The following is a 17,119-nucleotide window of genomic DNA, read 5'->3' on the forward strand; positions in this document are numbered from 1 at the left end:
TACAATTTTTTCAACTAATAAAACCAAAAATGTATAGAAACTGACTAGTTAAATACCATGACCCTTTACTTTTTGCAACCAACGTGAAGAACGGTTAGTTACTTATCTTTTTTTTTATTGGTTAGTTACTTATCTTTGTTACCTACATACAGTCCATGATTTTTTTATTGTATTTAGTTAACAAAGATAAAGTCCAATATTTGGTACATAAAGAGATGAGCATGAAACCATTACTTTCGAATGGATAATCTTACCATCGGATTCTTGACACATACTATAACTTATTTGTTGCAAGTTGCAACTCTCGAATTGGCCATTAATAACACACCTAAACTTCCAATGGATGGCAGAGGTAGATGGCAAGCGAGTGAGCGATTAATGTTAAAGCTACTTGGTTGGCTCGTACTTTTTTTACTGTGTTGCATCTTACTTTTTTTGCTGTGTTGCCTCTTACTTTTCTTACTTTCTTGGCTCGTACGACTGATATATTCATTGACTTTTACTCTTTGCATTAGACGTGAAGAATGGTATTTGAGTCGAGCAGCGTGGTGGATTTATCTTTGAGGATCCCAATAAGTCTAATTGTTTTGTATATAAAGAGGTGACTATGAAACCATTTAACAATCACAGTTTCTTTTACCAAAAAAAAAAAACAATCACAGTTTCCCGTTTTTATCCTTTTCTTTTTCTCATTTCATTACTGATTTTCAACTAATTTACATTGTTTTAAAGAACGAGTGCAGTTTGATCCCAAAAAATAAAAGAAGCTACGACTGCAAAAACGCTCTTGGAATTCAATGAGTACCTTTCCTATTACTCTTTCTTTGCTCTTATTTATTTTTAATTCTCAGAAACTATTTTAGGCTGCTACAAGAATCTTGTGTCGTCCAGATCAAAGAGATGCACTTCTGGAGTTCAAAAACGAGTTTGAGATTGGCAAACCTTCTCCTTTCTGTACCATTGCTCATCCGAAGACATTGTCATGGGTGAATAACAGTGATTGTTGTTATTGGGATGGTATCACGTGTGATTCTAAATCCGGGGAAGTTATTAAGCTAGACCTAAGTTGCAGCAGCGTCCGTGGCCGGTTTCATTCTGATAGCAAGCTTTTAAAGGTTCAAAGCCTTCGTATTCTCGACCTTTCACATAACAATTTCAGTGGCCAAATCCCATTTTCTTTTTTTTTTTTTTTTTTTTTGCTAAATTGTAAATATCATTCATACAAATGAAGGTTTGGTTACAAATTGAACCAGAATCTGCTTAATAGCCATTCTGTTCTTAGAAGCCGCAAAAAAGTTAAAAAAACTCCTAAGAAACACTTGAATTAAAATCAAGACAACCACGAGTGGAGATCCTGACGTTAAAAATAACTTGGAACAAGCAATAACATATACTCTCAATTCCAAGCACTTCTTGAGCTCTCAGTTACGAGAAGAAACAAGAGTAAAGCTACGGGAAACTCGCACGAACACACACCCGAAAGTGGCTCCAAGTGGCTTCGACGGAGGCGGCAGGCAACGGCTCCGGTACACCTCAGGAGGAGGACGCCGAGCAAAGAACCCTAGCTTCCTCGGCGTTAAGACAGAATGTAGACCTGACATTTCCTTGCTGAAAATAAAGAACCAATACAAGTCAAGCGCAGGCGGAACAACATGCTCCTCATTCGGCCACGCGACACAACATAGCATAAGAGACATCAAGGGTAGGCACAGTGCTTCGCCGGAGCTAGGAAATCGAGGATTGAAGCACAGAAGGAGATCAAAGATCTTCTATACAACAGGCGACACAACAGGAAAGCGAGGATATATACCGTCAACTAGCAGAAGACACTGTCAAGGTGGGTCATCCTCAGAACCCTATGAAACAATATCAGGAAGCGAGAATATGGACCTCGAAGAAACACCGTTGGGACACCAGGCTGTCTTCGCTTGGACTACAAACAGAGGTCCTCTGAGGCGGAGAGCCTTGACACCGCCATCTCTCCAAAACGGAGAGGAGAAGCTCTACAGAGACCTTCAAAAGCAAACCTCACGAAATCACACGGGTACAAGCAACCGAGAAGGGAAAGACGAGGCAGCGACGCTAGACCATCCATTCCGGCGGGGCGAGGTCAGATCGGACCCAGATCTGCTCCGATTGACAAAAAGAGGCTGCAATCGAGGCTCCTTAGGCTATCCGACAAAACCGCTCCTCGTCGGCACTCCAGAGACACTACACACGCGAGTGGCTCCGATTAGATTCACCGAGATCGACGAAAATCCAGAACACCGGACAAAGAAGAGGAGTGTAGGAGGAAGAGACTAAGGGAGAAGGCTGAGAATGACGAACGAACTGGTGGGGTGGCGACCGGAGCAGAGGCGTCCGGCCACCGTAGTGGTTGAGTTTAGGTTGCGGCGGCTAGGTTAAAGGTATTAGGTAAAGCTTTTTGTTTTTGGGGGTTTGGTTTGGTTTCAAATCAAATCCCATTTTCAATTCAAAAATTGTCTCATCTTACCAGTCTCAATGTTTCCAGAAATTCTTTTAGTCGTTGCATTCCTTCGTCCATCGGAGACATTCCTAATCTCACTTTTTTAGACCTTTCCCGTAACAAATTTGTTAGTAAAATCCCATCTTCACTTGGAAGTCTACTTCATCTTACCTCTCTGGACCTCTCAAATAATAGTTTTTTTGGAGAAATCCCATTTTCATTTGGAAATCTTTCTAATCTCATTTCTCTTAACCTCTTTGATAATAACTTTGAGGGTAAACTTCCATCTTCACTTGGAAATCTTTCTTATCTCAAGTTTCTTGACCTCTCTGTTAACAATATTGTTGGTGAAATCCCATCTTCGCTTGGAAATCTTTCTCATCTTTCTTTTTTCTACCTCCATTTTAATAATTTTTCTGGTAATATTCCATCTTCACTTGGAAATATTTCTCATCTTACTTCTCTCACCCTCTCTTTTAACTATTTTGTTGGTGAAATCCCATCCTCACTTGGAAATCTTTCTTATCTCAAAAATCTCATTCTTTCTCATAACAGTTTTTTTGGTGAAATTCCGCCTTCTTTTGGCAGGCTTGAGCCACTTGGCCTTCTTAGATGTTGAGTCCAATAACCTTAGTGGTAGCTTCCCTCTTGAACTACTAAATCTGACAAAATTGTCTATTTTATTCCTCTCCAACAATCGGTTTTCAGGCAATCTTCCTTCTTCTTTCAACAACACTCTTGATTTTTCTAATACATCTCCGTCATCTAAGCTACGAGAGTTATACATAGACAATAACAACTTCATAGGACCAATACCCATAACCATTTTCCAATCGGTCAGCCTCGTGAGAGTCCACCTTGGTAATAATCACCTCAGTGGAAAACTTTCTGAAATATTTTTCAATGGCAGCAACCTAAGGTCCCTCCATCTTGGTCATAACCAATTAGTGGGAAAACTTCCAAGATCTTTGTCTAGCTGTTCTTCTTTGGAGGTTCTAAACTTAGAACACAACAGAATTAATGACACATTTCAATTTTGGTTGGAATCCTTAAGAAATCTACAAGTGCTGGTCCTCCACTCTAATGAATTCCATGGGTTGTTACAATATCATCCCAACGTTACTCCTTCGTTCTCTCAGTTGCGAATAATTGACATATCACATAATTCCTTCACTGGAACTTTACCGTCTAATTTTTTCATGTATTGGAGCGCAATTTTCTCAAAGGGAAACCATTCAGAACTGAATTACATTGGAGATCGTTCCTATGATCAAGACTCGTTGGCTTTGATGAATAAAGGACTAAAGATGAAGTACAGAAGGATTCTCACACTCTTAACGGCCATTGATATTTCAGAAAATAGGCTCCAAGGAAACATACCTAAATCCATTGGCCAAGTGAAGAATCTTATTGTGCTCAATCTGTCAAGCAATGGTTTCAGTGGGCACATTCCTTCATCTTTGGCAAATCTGACTACACTCGAGTCTCTAGACTTGTCCAATAATAAACTTTCAGGCCAAATTCCACCTTCTCTTGGAGATCTAACAAGCCTTTCAAACATTACGGTTTCCCACAACCAGCTCGTTGGTCCGATACCTCAAAGCACGCAGTTTCAGACTCAAGATGCTTCATCTTTTGAAGATAACATGGGACTTTGCGGTCGCCCTCTCAGTATAACATGCGGAGACATAGACACAGAGATATCAGAAGAACCCGAAACAGAAGAAGAAAAAGAAGAAGAAGAAGAGAAAGCAGTATTGAGCTGGACTGCAGCTGTCATTGGCTTAGCACCTGGAGTCATCTTTGGATTGATTATTGGGACCTTTGTGACTTTACAAAAGCCTCAATGGCTCATGTAGATATCTGGTGGTATGTTGAACCTCCAACCAACAATTCTTTTTCTGCAAACCCTACAAATGAATTGTAACTGTTTCCCATATCCCAATTTATTTACAAAATTACAAAATCAGTTTTCCTTTGTAAATGGTGTTAAGATCTCGGCGGCTTGCATGGATCTGTCGCGAACAAATCATCATATCCAACCAACACAGTGAGGACCGTGGATATAATACCTGGAAGAAATTGTGTAATGCTTTAGATAAAGTTTTAGTTACTTACTTAGGTGGTTGCCCGCAAATTTGCGGGTACAAATAATTTAAAATTTTTAATATAAAATAATATTTTATTTCTTTGATCTGCAATAATATAGTTTAATATTTTGAAACTGAATGTGAATTTTTGGTAGATAATTTTTTAATAAAAATTTTTATTTATTAATACTTTTTAAATTCTTAAATATGATTTATATAGTATTTAGCTAGATTTTTTACATCTTTTACAAAACAATATTTTATTAAATTGTTTTATAGCATTATCGTTAAAACATGTATATATAGTTTAATTGGTTTGTATATCAAATTTTTTGTCCATAAAAATTATTAAAATAAAAAACATGACTCATGTGACAAATAGACTACACTTGCAACTAAAGTATAAAACACAAAAGTTATTAAGAAGAAACATAACTATATATATGTGAATTCTATTAATTTAATAAAAAGGTAAGAATATTAAAAAAATTAAAAAAAATTAAAATTTTAATATAATAAAATATTTTATGACTTCGATATGCAATAATATAGTTTAATATTTTAAAATTGAATGTGAATTTTTGGTAGATAATTTTTTAATAAAATATTTTTATTTATTAACAATTTTTAAATTCTTAAATCAGATTTATATAGTATTTAGTTAGATTTTTTAACTTTTTACAAAACAATATTTTATTAAATTATCGTTAGAACATGTATATATAGTTTAATTGGTTTGTATATCAAACTTTTCTTCCATAAAAAATATTAAAATAAAAAAATGAACTCATGGGATAAATAGAGCTACACTTGCAACTAAAGTATAAAACACAAAAGTTATTAAGAAGAAACATAACTATATATATTTGAATTCTATTAATGATTTTCTATAATGATTTTAAATGCTTCATAAATTTATATAAAATCATATAAAATAGTTTTTATTATAACTTCCCGCCTGTAGGACGGGCCGACCCTATTTAATGATAATAATCATTATTGATGATTTGACACCTTAAAAATGATTACCAAATATTTATATAATTATAAGCTATTATATATCCTTTATAACCCATTAGGAATGAATTAATATAAATGACTTTAATTGTTTTTTACAAAATATATATTAATCATCACAGATGATTTTACTAATGTAAATAATTTATAAACTCACTATATGATGCATTAATATTTATTATAATATTTTTTATTTGAATTATATTTTTTATATATGCATATTATGACTTATATACGAAAATAAAGTTTTTACAACTGTTTATAATAGAAAACAAAGCTAGTATATTATTTTTATTAACTACTTTTTGACGACATACTTCATATAATTTATAAATAAACTATTAGTGCAAAAAAAAATGATGGAATATTAAATAGAATTTCCATAATTGTTACCATTAAATACTATAAATGATTATGCATAAGAATATATAAATAATTTGGCAACTAACATTAATTGGTTCTAGGATTGTTTTTTTAGATTTAATTAAAATAAATGAAAACTAAAAATCATTGACCAATGAAATTATAAAAATAAAATTCAAACTGCATGTATGAGTGACACGTCAGCAATTAATATATAGGAGGATTTGTGGTTTTTTTTTTTTTGTAACTGACGTGGTGTATTTTATCTGTATCAGCAATTTAGTTTTTTTTTTTAATTTAAGAACATTTATCATTAATCCAGGTGACATAAGTTTATTCTCATATTGGTAGAATAATCAGAATCTGTAGTTGTTATTTTTAGAAAGCGTGATAGGAAGACTAAATAGGTTATGTCTTTCTTCTTTCTTTAAAAAAAAACTCAACAGGCTTGCTTATGTCTTTCTTCTTTCTTTTTTTTTTAAAAAGGAAAACTTTAATTAAAACAATATCCAAATTATTTTGAATTTTGTTGATATCTAAATATATATATTTTTTTTAATTAATAAGTTATAATCATCAATTTAATTTATTTAATATGTTAAACATTAAAAATTAAAACGAGATTACTACACAAGATCAAAAGATAATTTGTTTATCAGAATCACTAAAATTTCATACATATAAAAATCACAAATTTAAATAAGTTTTTCTAAACTTCATCTTTTAAAGCGGAACCAAGAAAATCTTATGTTGTCATTAACCAAGATATTTTAGATCCATCAAAAGTCAACTATTAAATATATATGAAATTTATTCGTGTTTAATAATTAGTGATTAAAATGGGCATTTGTGAACTGAAAAAATTTAGCTTAAATTTGAAAGAAGGATTATTTGATGGTTTTTTCTATCTTTTAATATTTGGTACTGCAAATAAATTTTTGTTCCAAAGTTAAAGAAAAAGAGTATCACATATTCTTCTTTTGGAAATTTCCACAAATACCACATTCTTTTTTTTTTGTTAGCTGCCCATCTATTTTAGATCAAGTGGTGGTCAGATGAACCGATTCTCCGAGGAGCACCACTGTCTGGTCGGGTCTGATCTATATGGAAAAAATATAGCCGCTGGTTCTTGCTTCTTTTGTTAATGCATCCGCTCGACCATTCATACTCCAAGGAATATGAGATAGGCTCACATCCTCGAAATCCTCCTGTAATCTCTGGACCACTTCTATCTCTGTCGCGAATGTTGGCCAATCCCCCGGGTTTGTAGTCATGTCCACTAGGTCTTAGCAGTCCGTCTTGAATCGTATTGAGGTTATCCTCATGTCTTTCATACATGAGGCTGCCCAAAGTAAACCTTCCATCTCAGCATGCAAAGTTGAGAGGCTCATGTTGCACGCCCTTAATCCGAAATATACAGAACTCATTTGATCCTTAAAACTCCACCCTAAGCCACTGACCATGCCATTATCGATCCATGACGCATCAATTTGAAAGGTAGGGATTCGAGGTATCCAAGGGGGTAATAACTCAACTTTTATAGTAGGAGGGTCGTCATGATCCTCGTTTACTTCCTCTTTTTCGTTAGCCTTTCTCCAACATTATGCCTCAAGAGACGCATGTTGGAGAGTGTCAATCGGGGATACGACTTTCCCCTTAAAGAGTTTGTTATTCCTCGTCTTCCAAATGTACCAACAGATCCACGGGAAGGTATCGAATTGTGGTTCTCTTCCAAACCAGAAATCCATGTTTTGGTATATGGGATGTACTCGGGAAGTAACCCGGAAGGGATGGATAGTCTGATAAGGCCCAAACCTGCAGGGCTGGGGGGTTTCAAAAAGAAGATGATTAATTGACTCCACTGGACCAGCACATCGAGGACAACTCCTATCGGTGCCCATGTGTCTATAAGTGAGCCTCTCAGCCATCGCCACACAGCTGAGATAGCCTGCCACAAGAAATGTTTCATCTTACTCGGGGCCTTTATCTTCCACACATGGCTCTGAAGGCTCGTGATACTCGGTTCTAGAACCCCTTCTTGTGTAAGACTTATCTTGGTTGATCGGAGTAGGTCATAACCGGTTTTAACTGAATACACTCCTGATTTGGTGTGGCTCCAAACATATCCATTGGGGGCAACATAACGAGAAGGTTTTAGCCCAAGTATCAAAGGGATATCATATGGGTGAAAAAAATCCCGTAAAAGCTCTATATCTCACTCCTTGGTATCATTCCTAATAAAGGACTGAACTAGAAGTTGGTGAGTTAACATCGACAAATATTTAAATATTTAACATATGGAGGTATAATATTACAAGATTAAATTATATCTATTTAATTTATACTATCTATAATTCCAATTGATCATCTATTCTTTAAATCCAATTATTGATAGCCCAATAAAAATTTCTGGTAGGCTCAAAATTTAAATGATAAGATTAGAGATTAAATGTAACATGAATTTCTAGGAATAGGTCCATTAGGTCCATTTTTAAAAAAATCACACATGAATCAAGGTTGTAACTTATGTTTTAATATATAAGATGGAGAGGCTTGTGTTCTTTAGATTAATCAGCCTTTGCTCCCAATACACTCTCTTCACTTTGTTCATCAAATTATTCTCTAAAATATTTCCAAACAATTAAACATTATTTAATTACTCTTTGTAACTATATTAAGCCTTCTCTATGTTTAATCACTCTTCGTTACTCTCTTAAACCTTTTCTATCGATCCTTCAAGCTTATAATGTTGCCTTAATTTGAAATTTTTGTTTTTCTTTGGTTGAGAAATTATGTCGTTATCTACTGTTTTCTGTGAGTAGTCATATATAAAAACAATGTCCTCTAAAATATTAACAAGTGTACCAAATTAGATCAATGTGAAAAACGATGAACATGAATAACATGTAGTCTCATGAAGATTTCAAGGTAAAACTCATGGGTTATCACATAATGTCTTTATTTCATTAATGGACTTAATCTCTTTATTGGGCCCTAATCACATGTTTATCCCCTATATATTAAAAAAGAAGCATTACAACATTTTTTGTAGTCACGTGTTATCACCACAATCATTCTTAGAATCCTTAAAATATGTCGGTCCATCAAAATATATAATAAGTTTTTTATTAAACTAATCGTAAATTAATTATTAATGTTCTTCATTGTTTCCTTAAATAAAAATAACGGAATTATCAAATATGGTTAAAGTATATATGACAATTATTGATTTTGAATAATAAAGATTTGATAAAAATTAGTCTATTCTCTACCATTTTTAAAAAAATTTAACCAATTAAAATAAATTAAACAACCACATTAACTATTGATAGACCATGGATTTTACCCACTTTTAGCCATGGTCTATAAGTATTTTAATATATATTCACTACTATATAGAGTCTATTTAGAGTATTTACAGGTTCAGAGACGATTTAGAGGAATGTGGTGATTTTGGTGTCGTTTGGAGCCTTTTGAGTGCAGAGTTGCACAGACGCGTCAGATGTCTAGCTATGGATGGAGGCCTTCCGGACGATAGATTGAGCTCATCTTTGGCCAAAAAATATAGCTTTGAGTTAGCTTTCCAATGCCACCGGTTTTAGGTTAATCAGCATCTTGTAGCAGAAGTTATGTCTGTTTTACTGAAGCGTGGTCAGTCTGCCTCGCGAGAGGAAGCTGTCAAGAAGATGAAGGACTGTCGATCGATGTAACAGCATTGGTGTCGGTCGACAGTGATGTCAGAATACGGGCTGAGCATATTTAATGACAGACTTAAGCCCAGAAGCAACCACAAATTACCAGAATACCCTTGGACGACCAGAAACCCTATTTATATTATTTATAAGCCATTGTTGACGGCTACGCGATCTAAGCTTTATTTTTTTCATAGTTCTATGTTAGGAGAGAAGAGAGCCTTCAGAGTCCTCTTGGAACTCCATTGTTTTGGTTTTTTTTATATTTTATGTTATTCATCTATTCATCTATGATTTATGTGACAAACATCATGCATGAGTAGATCCACCTCCTAGGTTTACGAATTTCTAGGGTTTTGAATGAATTTCTGAATTATATGACTGTTAGGATATCTAAATATCTCTACATCAGGATAGCTTGTAATACTAGGATCTAGGGTAGTTGGAAAACCACGAGAGTGTGACTAATTGCTTGAACCTAGAATCATAGGACAATTGAGAGGCACGAGAGTACAATCAATTAACGGAACCCGAATCCTGCTGGATTAGATACCTAGGCGCATACGAGAGTTGGTCTAGGAATTTAGTTAAACATATTCGATCAGATCGATAACGCTTGCCTAAGGCAGCGTCGATCGACGCTTATACCATAGCATCGATCGACACTCATACCGAAGCATCGATCGACGCTCATACTGAAGCATCGATCGATGCTCATACCATAGCATCGATCGACGCTCGATCCGTGTTGACATGCGAATGCTGAAACATGGAACTTAGTCAATAGATTAGACTCACAGTGAGAGCTGGTTGTCTTTTGTATTAGATATCGAGTTCTAGAATCAATCCTTAGCATCTATAGATTAGAGTTCTAATAACCTGAATGAAACCCTAAGTCTATCAACCATCCTTCCATCAAACCTCAATCAATCCGCCGAGCAACTGCCTTTCTCACCACTGCAATTTACTTTATTTACTGCATTAATAAACTATTAGCCTAGCTTAATCATAAACTGTTTAGATCTATTGTGTGTCCTTGCTCTCTGTGGATTCGATCCCTAAGTACTACAACTCGACATCTTATTTGAGAGAGTAAAAATCACTCCTTAGGGTAATTTGAGTGATGTCAAATTTGGTGCCGTTGCCGGGGAGCTTTGATCGCCATTAGATCTTGTCTAGTTAGATTTAGTCTAGGTTTTTTCTTGTGTTTCATGTACATCCATATGAGTACCAGAAGCAACAAGGGGATAGGGCTCTTACTAGTAGAGCCACTTGATTTGGAATGCGTGATCCATAAATTTAAGAGGGCAATCGACACCCTCCAAGCAGCGATTGGCAGCGTAGAAATCCAAGCGTCGATCGACACTATTCATCATGCGTCGATCGATACTGTTCACCCGATGTCGATCGACACTGTTCAACCTACGTCGATCGACAATATTCAACCTGTGTCGGAAAAGACTGTTCGTCGAGGTACTGTTCATCGAGGTACTGTTCATCCTGGTACTGTTCATGGGAAAAATTACATACTGTTCACCCGAGGTCGATCGACATCGTTCATTCGACGTCGATCGACACTGTTCATCCAGCGTCGATAGACACTGTTCATCGCGACATTGTTCACTGTGACACTGTTCATCCGGGTACTGTTCATCCTGACACTGTTCATCCGGTGAAATACAACACCACTTGCGGGGAGACAGAGAAGATCGAAGTGCTCATGCTTAAGGTCGATGAGAATGGGATGTTAAGAGACGAAGAAGGTCGCACTCGCAACAGCGCAGGACAATTGATTAATGCTCAGGGTGCTGTAATCCCTGATGTGATTGTTGTTGCTGAGATGAATGACTTTGTCTTGAGCCGAGAGTGGTATGATTGGGTAGGTCAAGACCCCTTCCAGGGTCTTCCTCACCAAGATCCCAGAAACCACATCGAAGAGCTGGAGGATCTCGTGTCAAGGAGTGAGCAGAATGAGTGTCTGAATACCACATGCTCTTCAAGATCTTCCCCTATTCTATCTCTGAGGATGCATTCAGTTGGTTCGGTCAACTACAACCAGGATCTCTAACCAGCTGGGATGACATAGAAAGAGCCTTCCTTTACAAATTTCTTGATGATGCTGAAGCAACTCGAGAAAAGGAGAAAAATGATAAATGGGACCGGTTCTTGGCATCGCTAGATGAGAAGTATATGATTCCAATACAACTGCTCGACGAAATTATGGCAAAAGGGATGAACAACATGGATTTGGAGAGCCGAGCGAAGGAGAAGAAGCTGAGACTAGTTATCCGACCTCAACATCGAACAACACCAGCACCTCAACATCGATCGACGGTACGACCTCAACGTTGACCGACGACAAGACCTCAGCATCGATCGACATTACCACTTCATCGTCGATCGACAGTGGGCGCGTATCAGAGCAGAAGAAGTTCGATGTATGTGAAAATCTTAGGGATGGAGATACCACTACGCGATCAGACAAGTCTGGGGGGAAGAAGAGGAGGAATTGGAAGAAGAGAAAAAGGATCAAAGACGGTCCTCAGGTATCATTGATTCCTCGCTTCTCAGATGGTGTCAGGAAATCCAGAGTGCGCAGCAGATGCTTCTCAAAGTCATTTGCAAAGCTTCGAGCACTCCTTAATGCTGAGATTATAGACAAAGGAGAAGAGTCTACGGAGGAGGCTTTCACACAAGAATGATAAAGCTTCAGAGAGTAGAAACTGAGACTTGTTTTGGAGCGAATTCTCATCCTCATCCGGACTAAATCAGATCTCCAAAGTCAAGCTAAATGACTATAACAAAGCGCTGAGTGGGAGGCAACCCACTATTAGGTAATTTCATTTAGTTTATGTTAGATTGTTACTGATTTTTGTTTTATTTTTATACAGGCAAAAAAAAAAAAAATGAATGAACAGTAACGATGGTACTGTAGCAACTGCACTGTAGCATCAATCGATATTGTAGCAAGAAAATTGATCGACACTGTAGCAAACAAATCGACCGACGCTGTAGCAAAAAATCGAGAGTTACTGTAGCTGCGATACTGTAGCTGCGATACTGTAGCAGTCACTGTTCATCGGAAAAAAAAAAATTTAGAATTGGTTTTATTAGTTATCTATTACTAACTATTAGTGTTTTATTTATGTTAGGTAAAAAGAAAAATCCGAGGAAGACGAGTTCTCACGAGCATCGACGATGACTGCGCAGCATCGATCGACAGAGCATCACTAGCATCGATCGATCGCCACTTAACTGTGTTGATCGACGCTCACCATCAGCGAGCAGGTATACCGTTTCACCTTGTTAAATATTGTCCTTATGATTTATTTCCCCACCAATCTTTGAATATATAACACTGGAGATGGTGTTGTTTAAGTCTAGGGGAGGTTCTACTAATATTGTGTTTTAGTTAGGTATTAAAAAAAAAAAGATCCGAGTAGACGATTATAAAAAATCGACCGATAAGAGCATGTCGATATCGATCGACAGTACAACACCTGCAGTGACCGATGGTAACTCCTTTCCATCGATCGACACTTAACCCGGTCAGGTATATCGTTCTAACTTGTTAAATTGTGTACTTATGATTAGTTCTCACCATAACCCCGACTGAATATACACTGGGGACAGTGTAATTTAAGTCTGGGGGGATGTTTACTGATATCTAGTTTATTGTGAGTCTTATCAAAATATTTTCAAAAGAGTTTTATTGAGTCAAGAATGAGATAATGAACTTATTAGATATTTTTTTTTTATCTAACCACTCTTTAGCACCATTCTAGATTTACTGATTGCTGATAGTACTAAAGATACTAAAGTGGATCAACTTGTCAACTATTCACACTTACTGAGATTGTTTCAAGGAACCAAAGCTGACCTCCAACACTAAACTTGACACAACTGCTTGTCTTGGGGATTGGTATACATGGGATCAGATTCTTCAAACAAGTCTGGAATGTAAAGCCTTGTGTAGATTTATCACATTTTATCTCGACCCTAGATTTATTGGTAGAGATATTTATTTTCAAAAAAAAAAAAAAAAAGAAAGAAAAAGGAAAAAAAGTATAAAAAAAAAAAAAAAATATATATATATATATAGGTGTTAGTTAGGTGGAATCCGAACATGACTTGGTGGCTACAACCATTAAGGTTTGCTTCATAAGAATTCCAACAAAAAGAATTCGAACGGGACTTGGTGGCGGCAATCATCAAGGTTCGATTCACATAAATTCTTGGATATAGGTCAAAAAGAAGTGAACAGGACTTGGTGGCAACAACCATTAAGGTTTGATTCATGGAAGTCTGTCCAATCTTAGTCAATGATCTTGCAATATAAGCAGACTTTGACTGAAGAGAGAAATTAGTAGAGAGAAAAGATAGGAACTAACTTTTACCTGCAAATCCAGATACTTGTTTGAAAATCCTTGCATCCTGTGATCGATACTCCCAAGGTAAAGACTGCACTTTTATTTATGTTAAGAAATGAGGTTGGTATAGGGGAATTTCAGACAGGATTTGCTAAGTTGTTGGCTAGGTGAATTTGGTTGTTAAGCTAGGATATGGTATAATGTGCTTTTGTGATTAGGACTTTTAGATGTGGATTGCAATATTGTAGAGGTGATGATTCTAAGTTTTTAAATAATGTGAGTCCCTGCTGTTTTCAAACCTTTTTTCAGAGAGACTGCCCGTCTGTTTTGCTTGAGGACAAGCAAAAGGGTAAGTCTGGGGGAGTTGATAGACCATAGATTTTACCCAGTTTTAGCCATGGTCTATAAATGTTTTAATATATATTTACTACTATATAGATTCTATTTAGAGTATTTACAGGTTCAGAGACGATTTGGAGGTATGTGGTGAATTTGGTGTCTTTCGGAGCCTTTTGAGTGCAGAGCTGCACAGATGCGTCAGATGTATAGCTATAGATAGAGACATTCCGACCGTTAGATTGTGCTAATCTTTTGACACAAGATAGAGATTTGAGTTAGCTTTCCAATTCCACCGGTTTGAGGTCAATCAGCATCCTGTATCAGAAGTTATGCTCGTTTTACTGAAGAGTGGCCAGTCTGCCTCGCGAGAGGAAGCTGTCAAGGAGATGAAGGACTCTCGATCGATGTAACAGCATTGGTGTCGGTAGACAGTGATGTCAGAATATGGGCTGAGCATATTTTATGACCGACTGAAGCCCAGAAGCAACCACAAATTATCAGAATACCCTTGGACGACCAGAAATCATATTTATGTTATTCATAAGCCATTGTTGACGGCTACGCTATCTACGCTTTATTTTTTTCATAGTTCTAGGTTAGGAGAGAAGAGAGGAACTCCTTCAGAGTCCTCTTGGAACTCCATTGTTTTGGTTTTATTTATATTTTATGTTATTTATCTATTCATCTATGATTTCTGTGACAAACATCATGCATGAGTAGATCCACCTGCTAGGTTTACGAATTTCTAGGGTTTTGAATGAATTTCTGAATTATATGATTGTTAGGATATCTAAAGATCTCTACATCAGGATAGCTTGTAATACTAGGATCTAGAGTAGTTGGAAAACCACGAGAGTGTGACAAATTGCTTGAACCTAGAATCATAGGACAATTGAGAGGCACGAGAGTGCAATCAATTAACGGAACCCGAATCCTGATGGATTAGATACCTAGGCGCATACGAGAGTTGGTCTAGTAATTTAGTTGAACATATTCGATCAGATCGATAACGCTTGCCTAAGGCAGCGTCGATCGACGCTTATACCATAGCATCGATCGACGCTCATACCGAAGCATCGATCGACGGTCATACCATAGCATCGATCGACGCTCGATCCGTGTTGACATGCGAATGCTGAAACATGGAACTTAGTCAATAGATTAGACTCACAGTGAGAGCTAGTTGTGTTTTGCATTAGATATCGAGTTCTAGAATCAATCCTTAGCATCTATAGATTAGAGTTCTAATAACGTGAATGAAACCCTAAGTCTAGCAACCATCTTTCCTTCAAACCTCAATCAATCAGCCGAGCAACTGTCTTGCTCACCACTGCAATTTACTTTATTTACTGCATTAATAAACTATTAGCCTAGCTAAATCATAAATTGTTTAGATCTATTGTGTGCCCTAGCTCTCTGTGGATTTGATCCCTAAGTACTACAACTCGACCTCTTATTTGAGAGAGTATAAATCACTACTTAGGGTAATTTGAGTGATATCAACTATATAGTAAAAGTTTAGATTTTTCTGTATATGTTATATTTTGAATTTTAAAAAACGACTATAATTGACTAAAGTTGTTACTAATCTCACTTTGAAATTTTTTTGATCCATGGTTTAAATTTTCATAACAAGATATAAATGATTACAAAATTATATAATAAGAAGTCTCATTTAATAAATATCAATATATTAATATTGTTCAAAATAAATTATGTACCATATAAAAATACATATGTATTTTAATTTCGAAATTTGCTTTATTTTGATAAAAAGTTTGAACAAATATTGACAACTTAATATTTATTTTTAAAACTTTTCATAATGTTTTTAAAATTATAAATGACTAATACCATTAAACACCCCACAAAAAAAATTGTTATCAGTGATTCAAAAATTTTGTTATAAAAAATATTATGTTCCTAAATATAGGATGTTTTAAAAAAAATTGATGTTCCAATATATTAGATGTTTTCATTTTTCTATGCAACTTTTACTTTATTAAAAATTGTGTAGCCAATCGTATTTAATAATTTATTTTGTAATTGGTTGAATACCACTAATTAATATTTTTAATGATATTTTCTAGACAAAAAGTACTTTTTCTTAATATGTGTGTTCTTACCTAAAGATCTTATATTTAGGAATATAGGGAGTACAAATTATCAAAATACAATATGAGTATAAAATATTATTTAACAGATATCAATATTAAAAATGTACTATATATCTATGTTAATATCATTAAAACTTAATTTTATATCATATATAATAGAAACAATATTTGTTTTTATTAATAAAATTTATTTATGTGTGCACCAATTTAATCATATACATAATAGATCCTGAATTTTTAGTTATCAATATATATCTATTATTTAATAATATGTAAAATAACATATAACTAGATTAAGATCTGCGCCTTGCGCGGGATAAACATTATATATATATATATAATATTTTATGTATTATATGTTCTTACATATTATGAAATAATAAATATATATTGAATAATTAAAAGTCAGTAACTATTACATATATAATTAAATTGGTGCGAACGTATAAATCAATTTTATTAATCCAAACATTTTTTAAAAAAAAAAATTGATAGGATATGTAATTAAATTTAAATAATATTAACATACACAGTATATTTTTAATATTAATGTCTATTTTATTTTTTATTTTTTTAAAATGATCCTTTCTACTCATATGTTTTTTTTATCATATATATTTTTAATAGCAAAAACTTTAAATTACTGATCACAAAATTTTCATTG

The 17,119-nt window shown here is 35.0% G+C and overlaps 1 protein-coding gene across 1 annotated transcript; it reads left to right on the forward strand.

The window, feature by feature from the left end:
• Positions 1-343: 343 nt before the first annotated feature.
• On the forward strand, positions 344-4,406 carry LOC125590409 (receptor-like protein 35). The gene is made up of 4 exons (XM_048763971.1): positions 344-367; positions 864-1,115; positions 1,426-2,109; positions 2,575-4,406. The coding sequence occupies exons 1-4, from the start codon at positions 344-346 to the stop codon at positions 4,324-4,326; spliced, it is 2,712 nt and encodes a 903-aa protein (XP_048619928.1). The 3' UTR covers positions 4,327-4,406.
• The last annotated feature ends 12,713 nt before the right edge of the window (positions 4,407-17,119 follow it).

Source organism: Brassica napus, chromosome C7 (genome assembly GCF_020379485.1).
Source record: "Brassica napus cultivar Da-Ae chromosome C7, Da-Ae, whole genome shotgun sequence".
In the NCBI taxonomy this organism is placed as follows: domain Eukaryota; kingdom Viridiplantae; phylum Streptophyta; class Magnoliopsida; order Brassicales; family Brassicaceae; genus Brassica; species Brassica napus.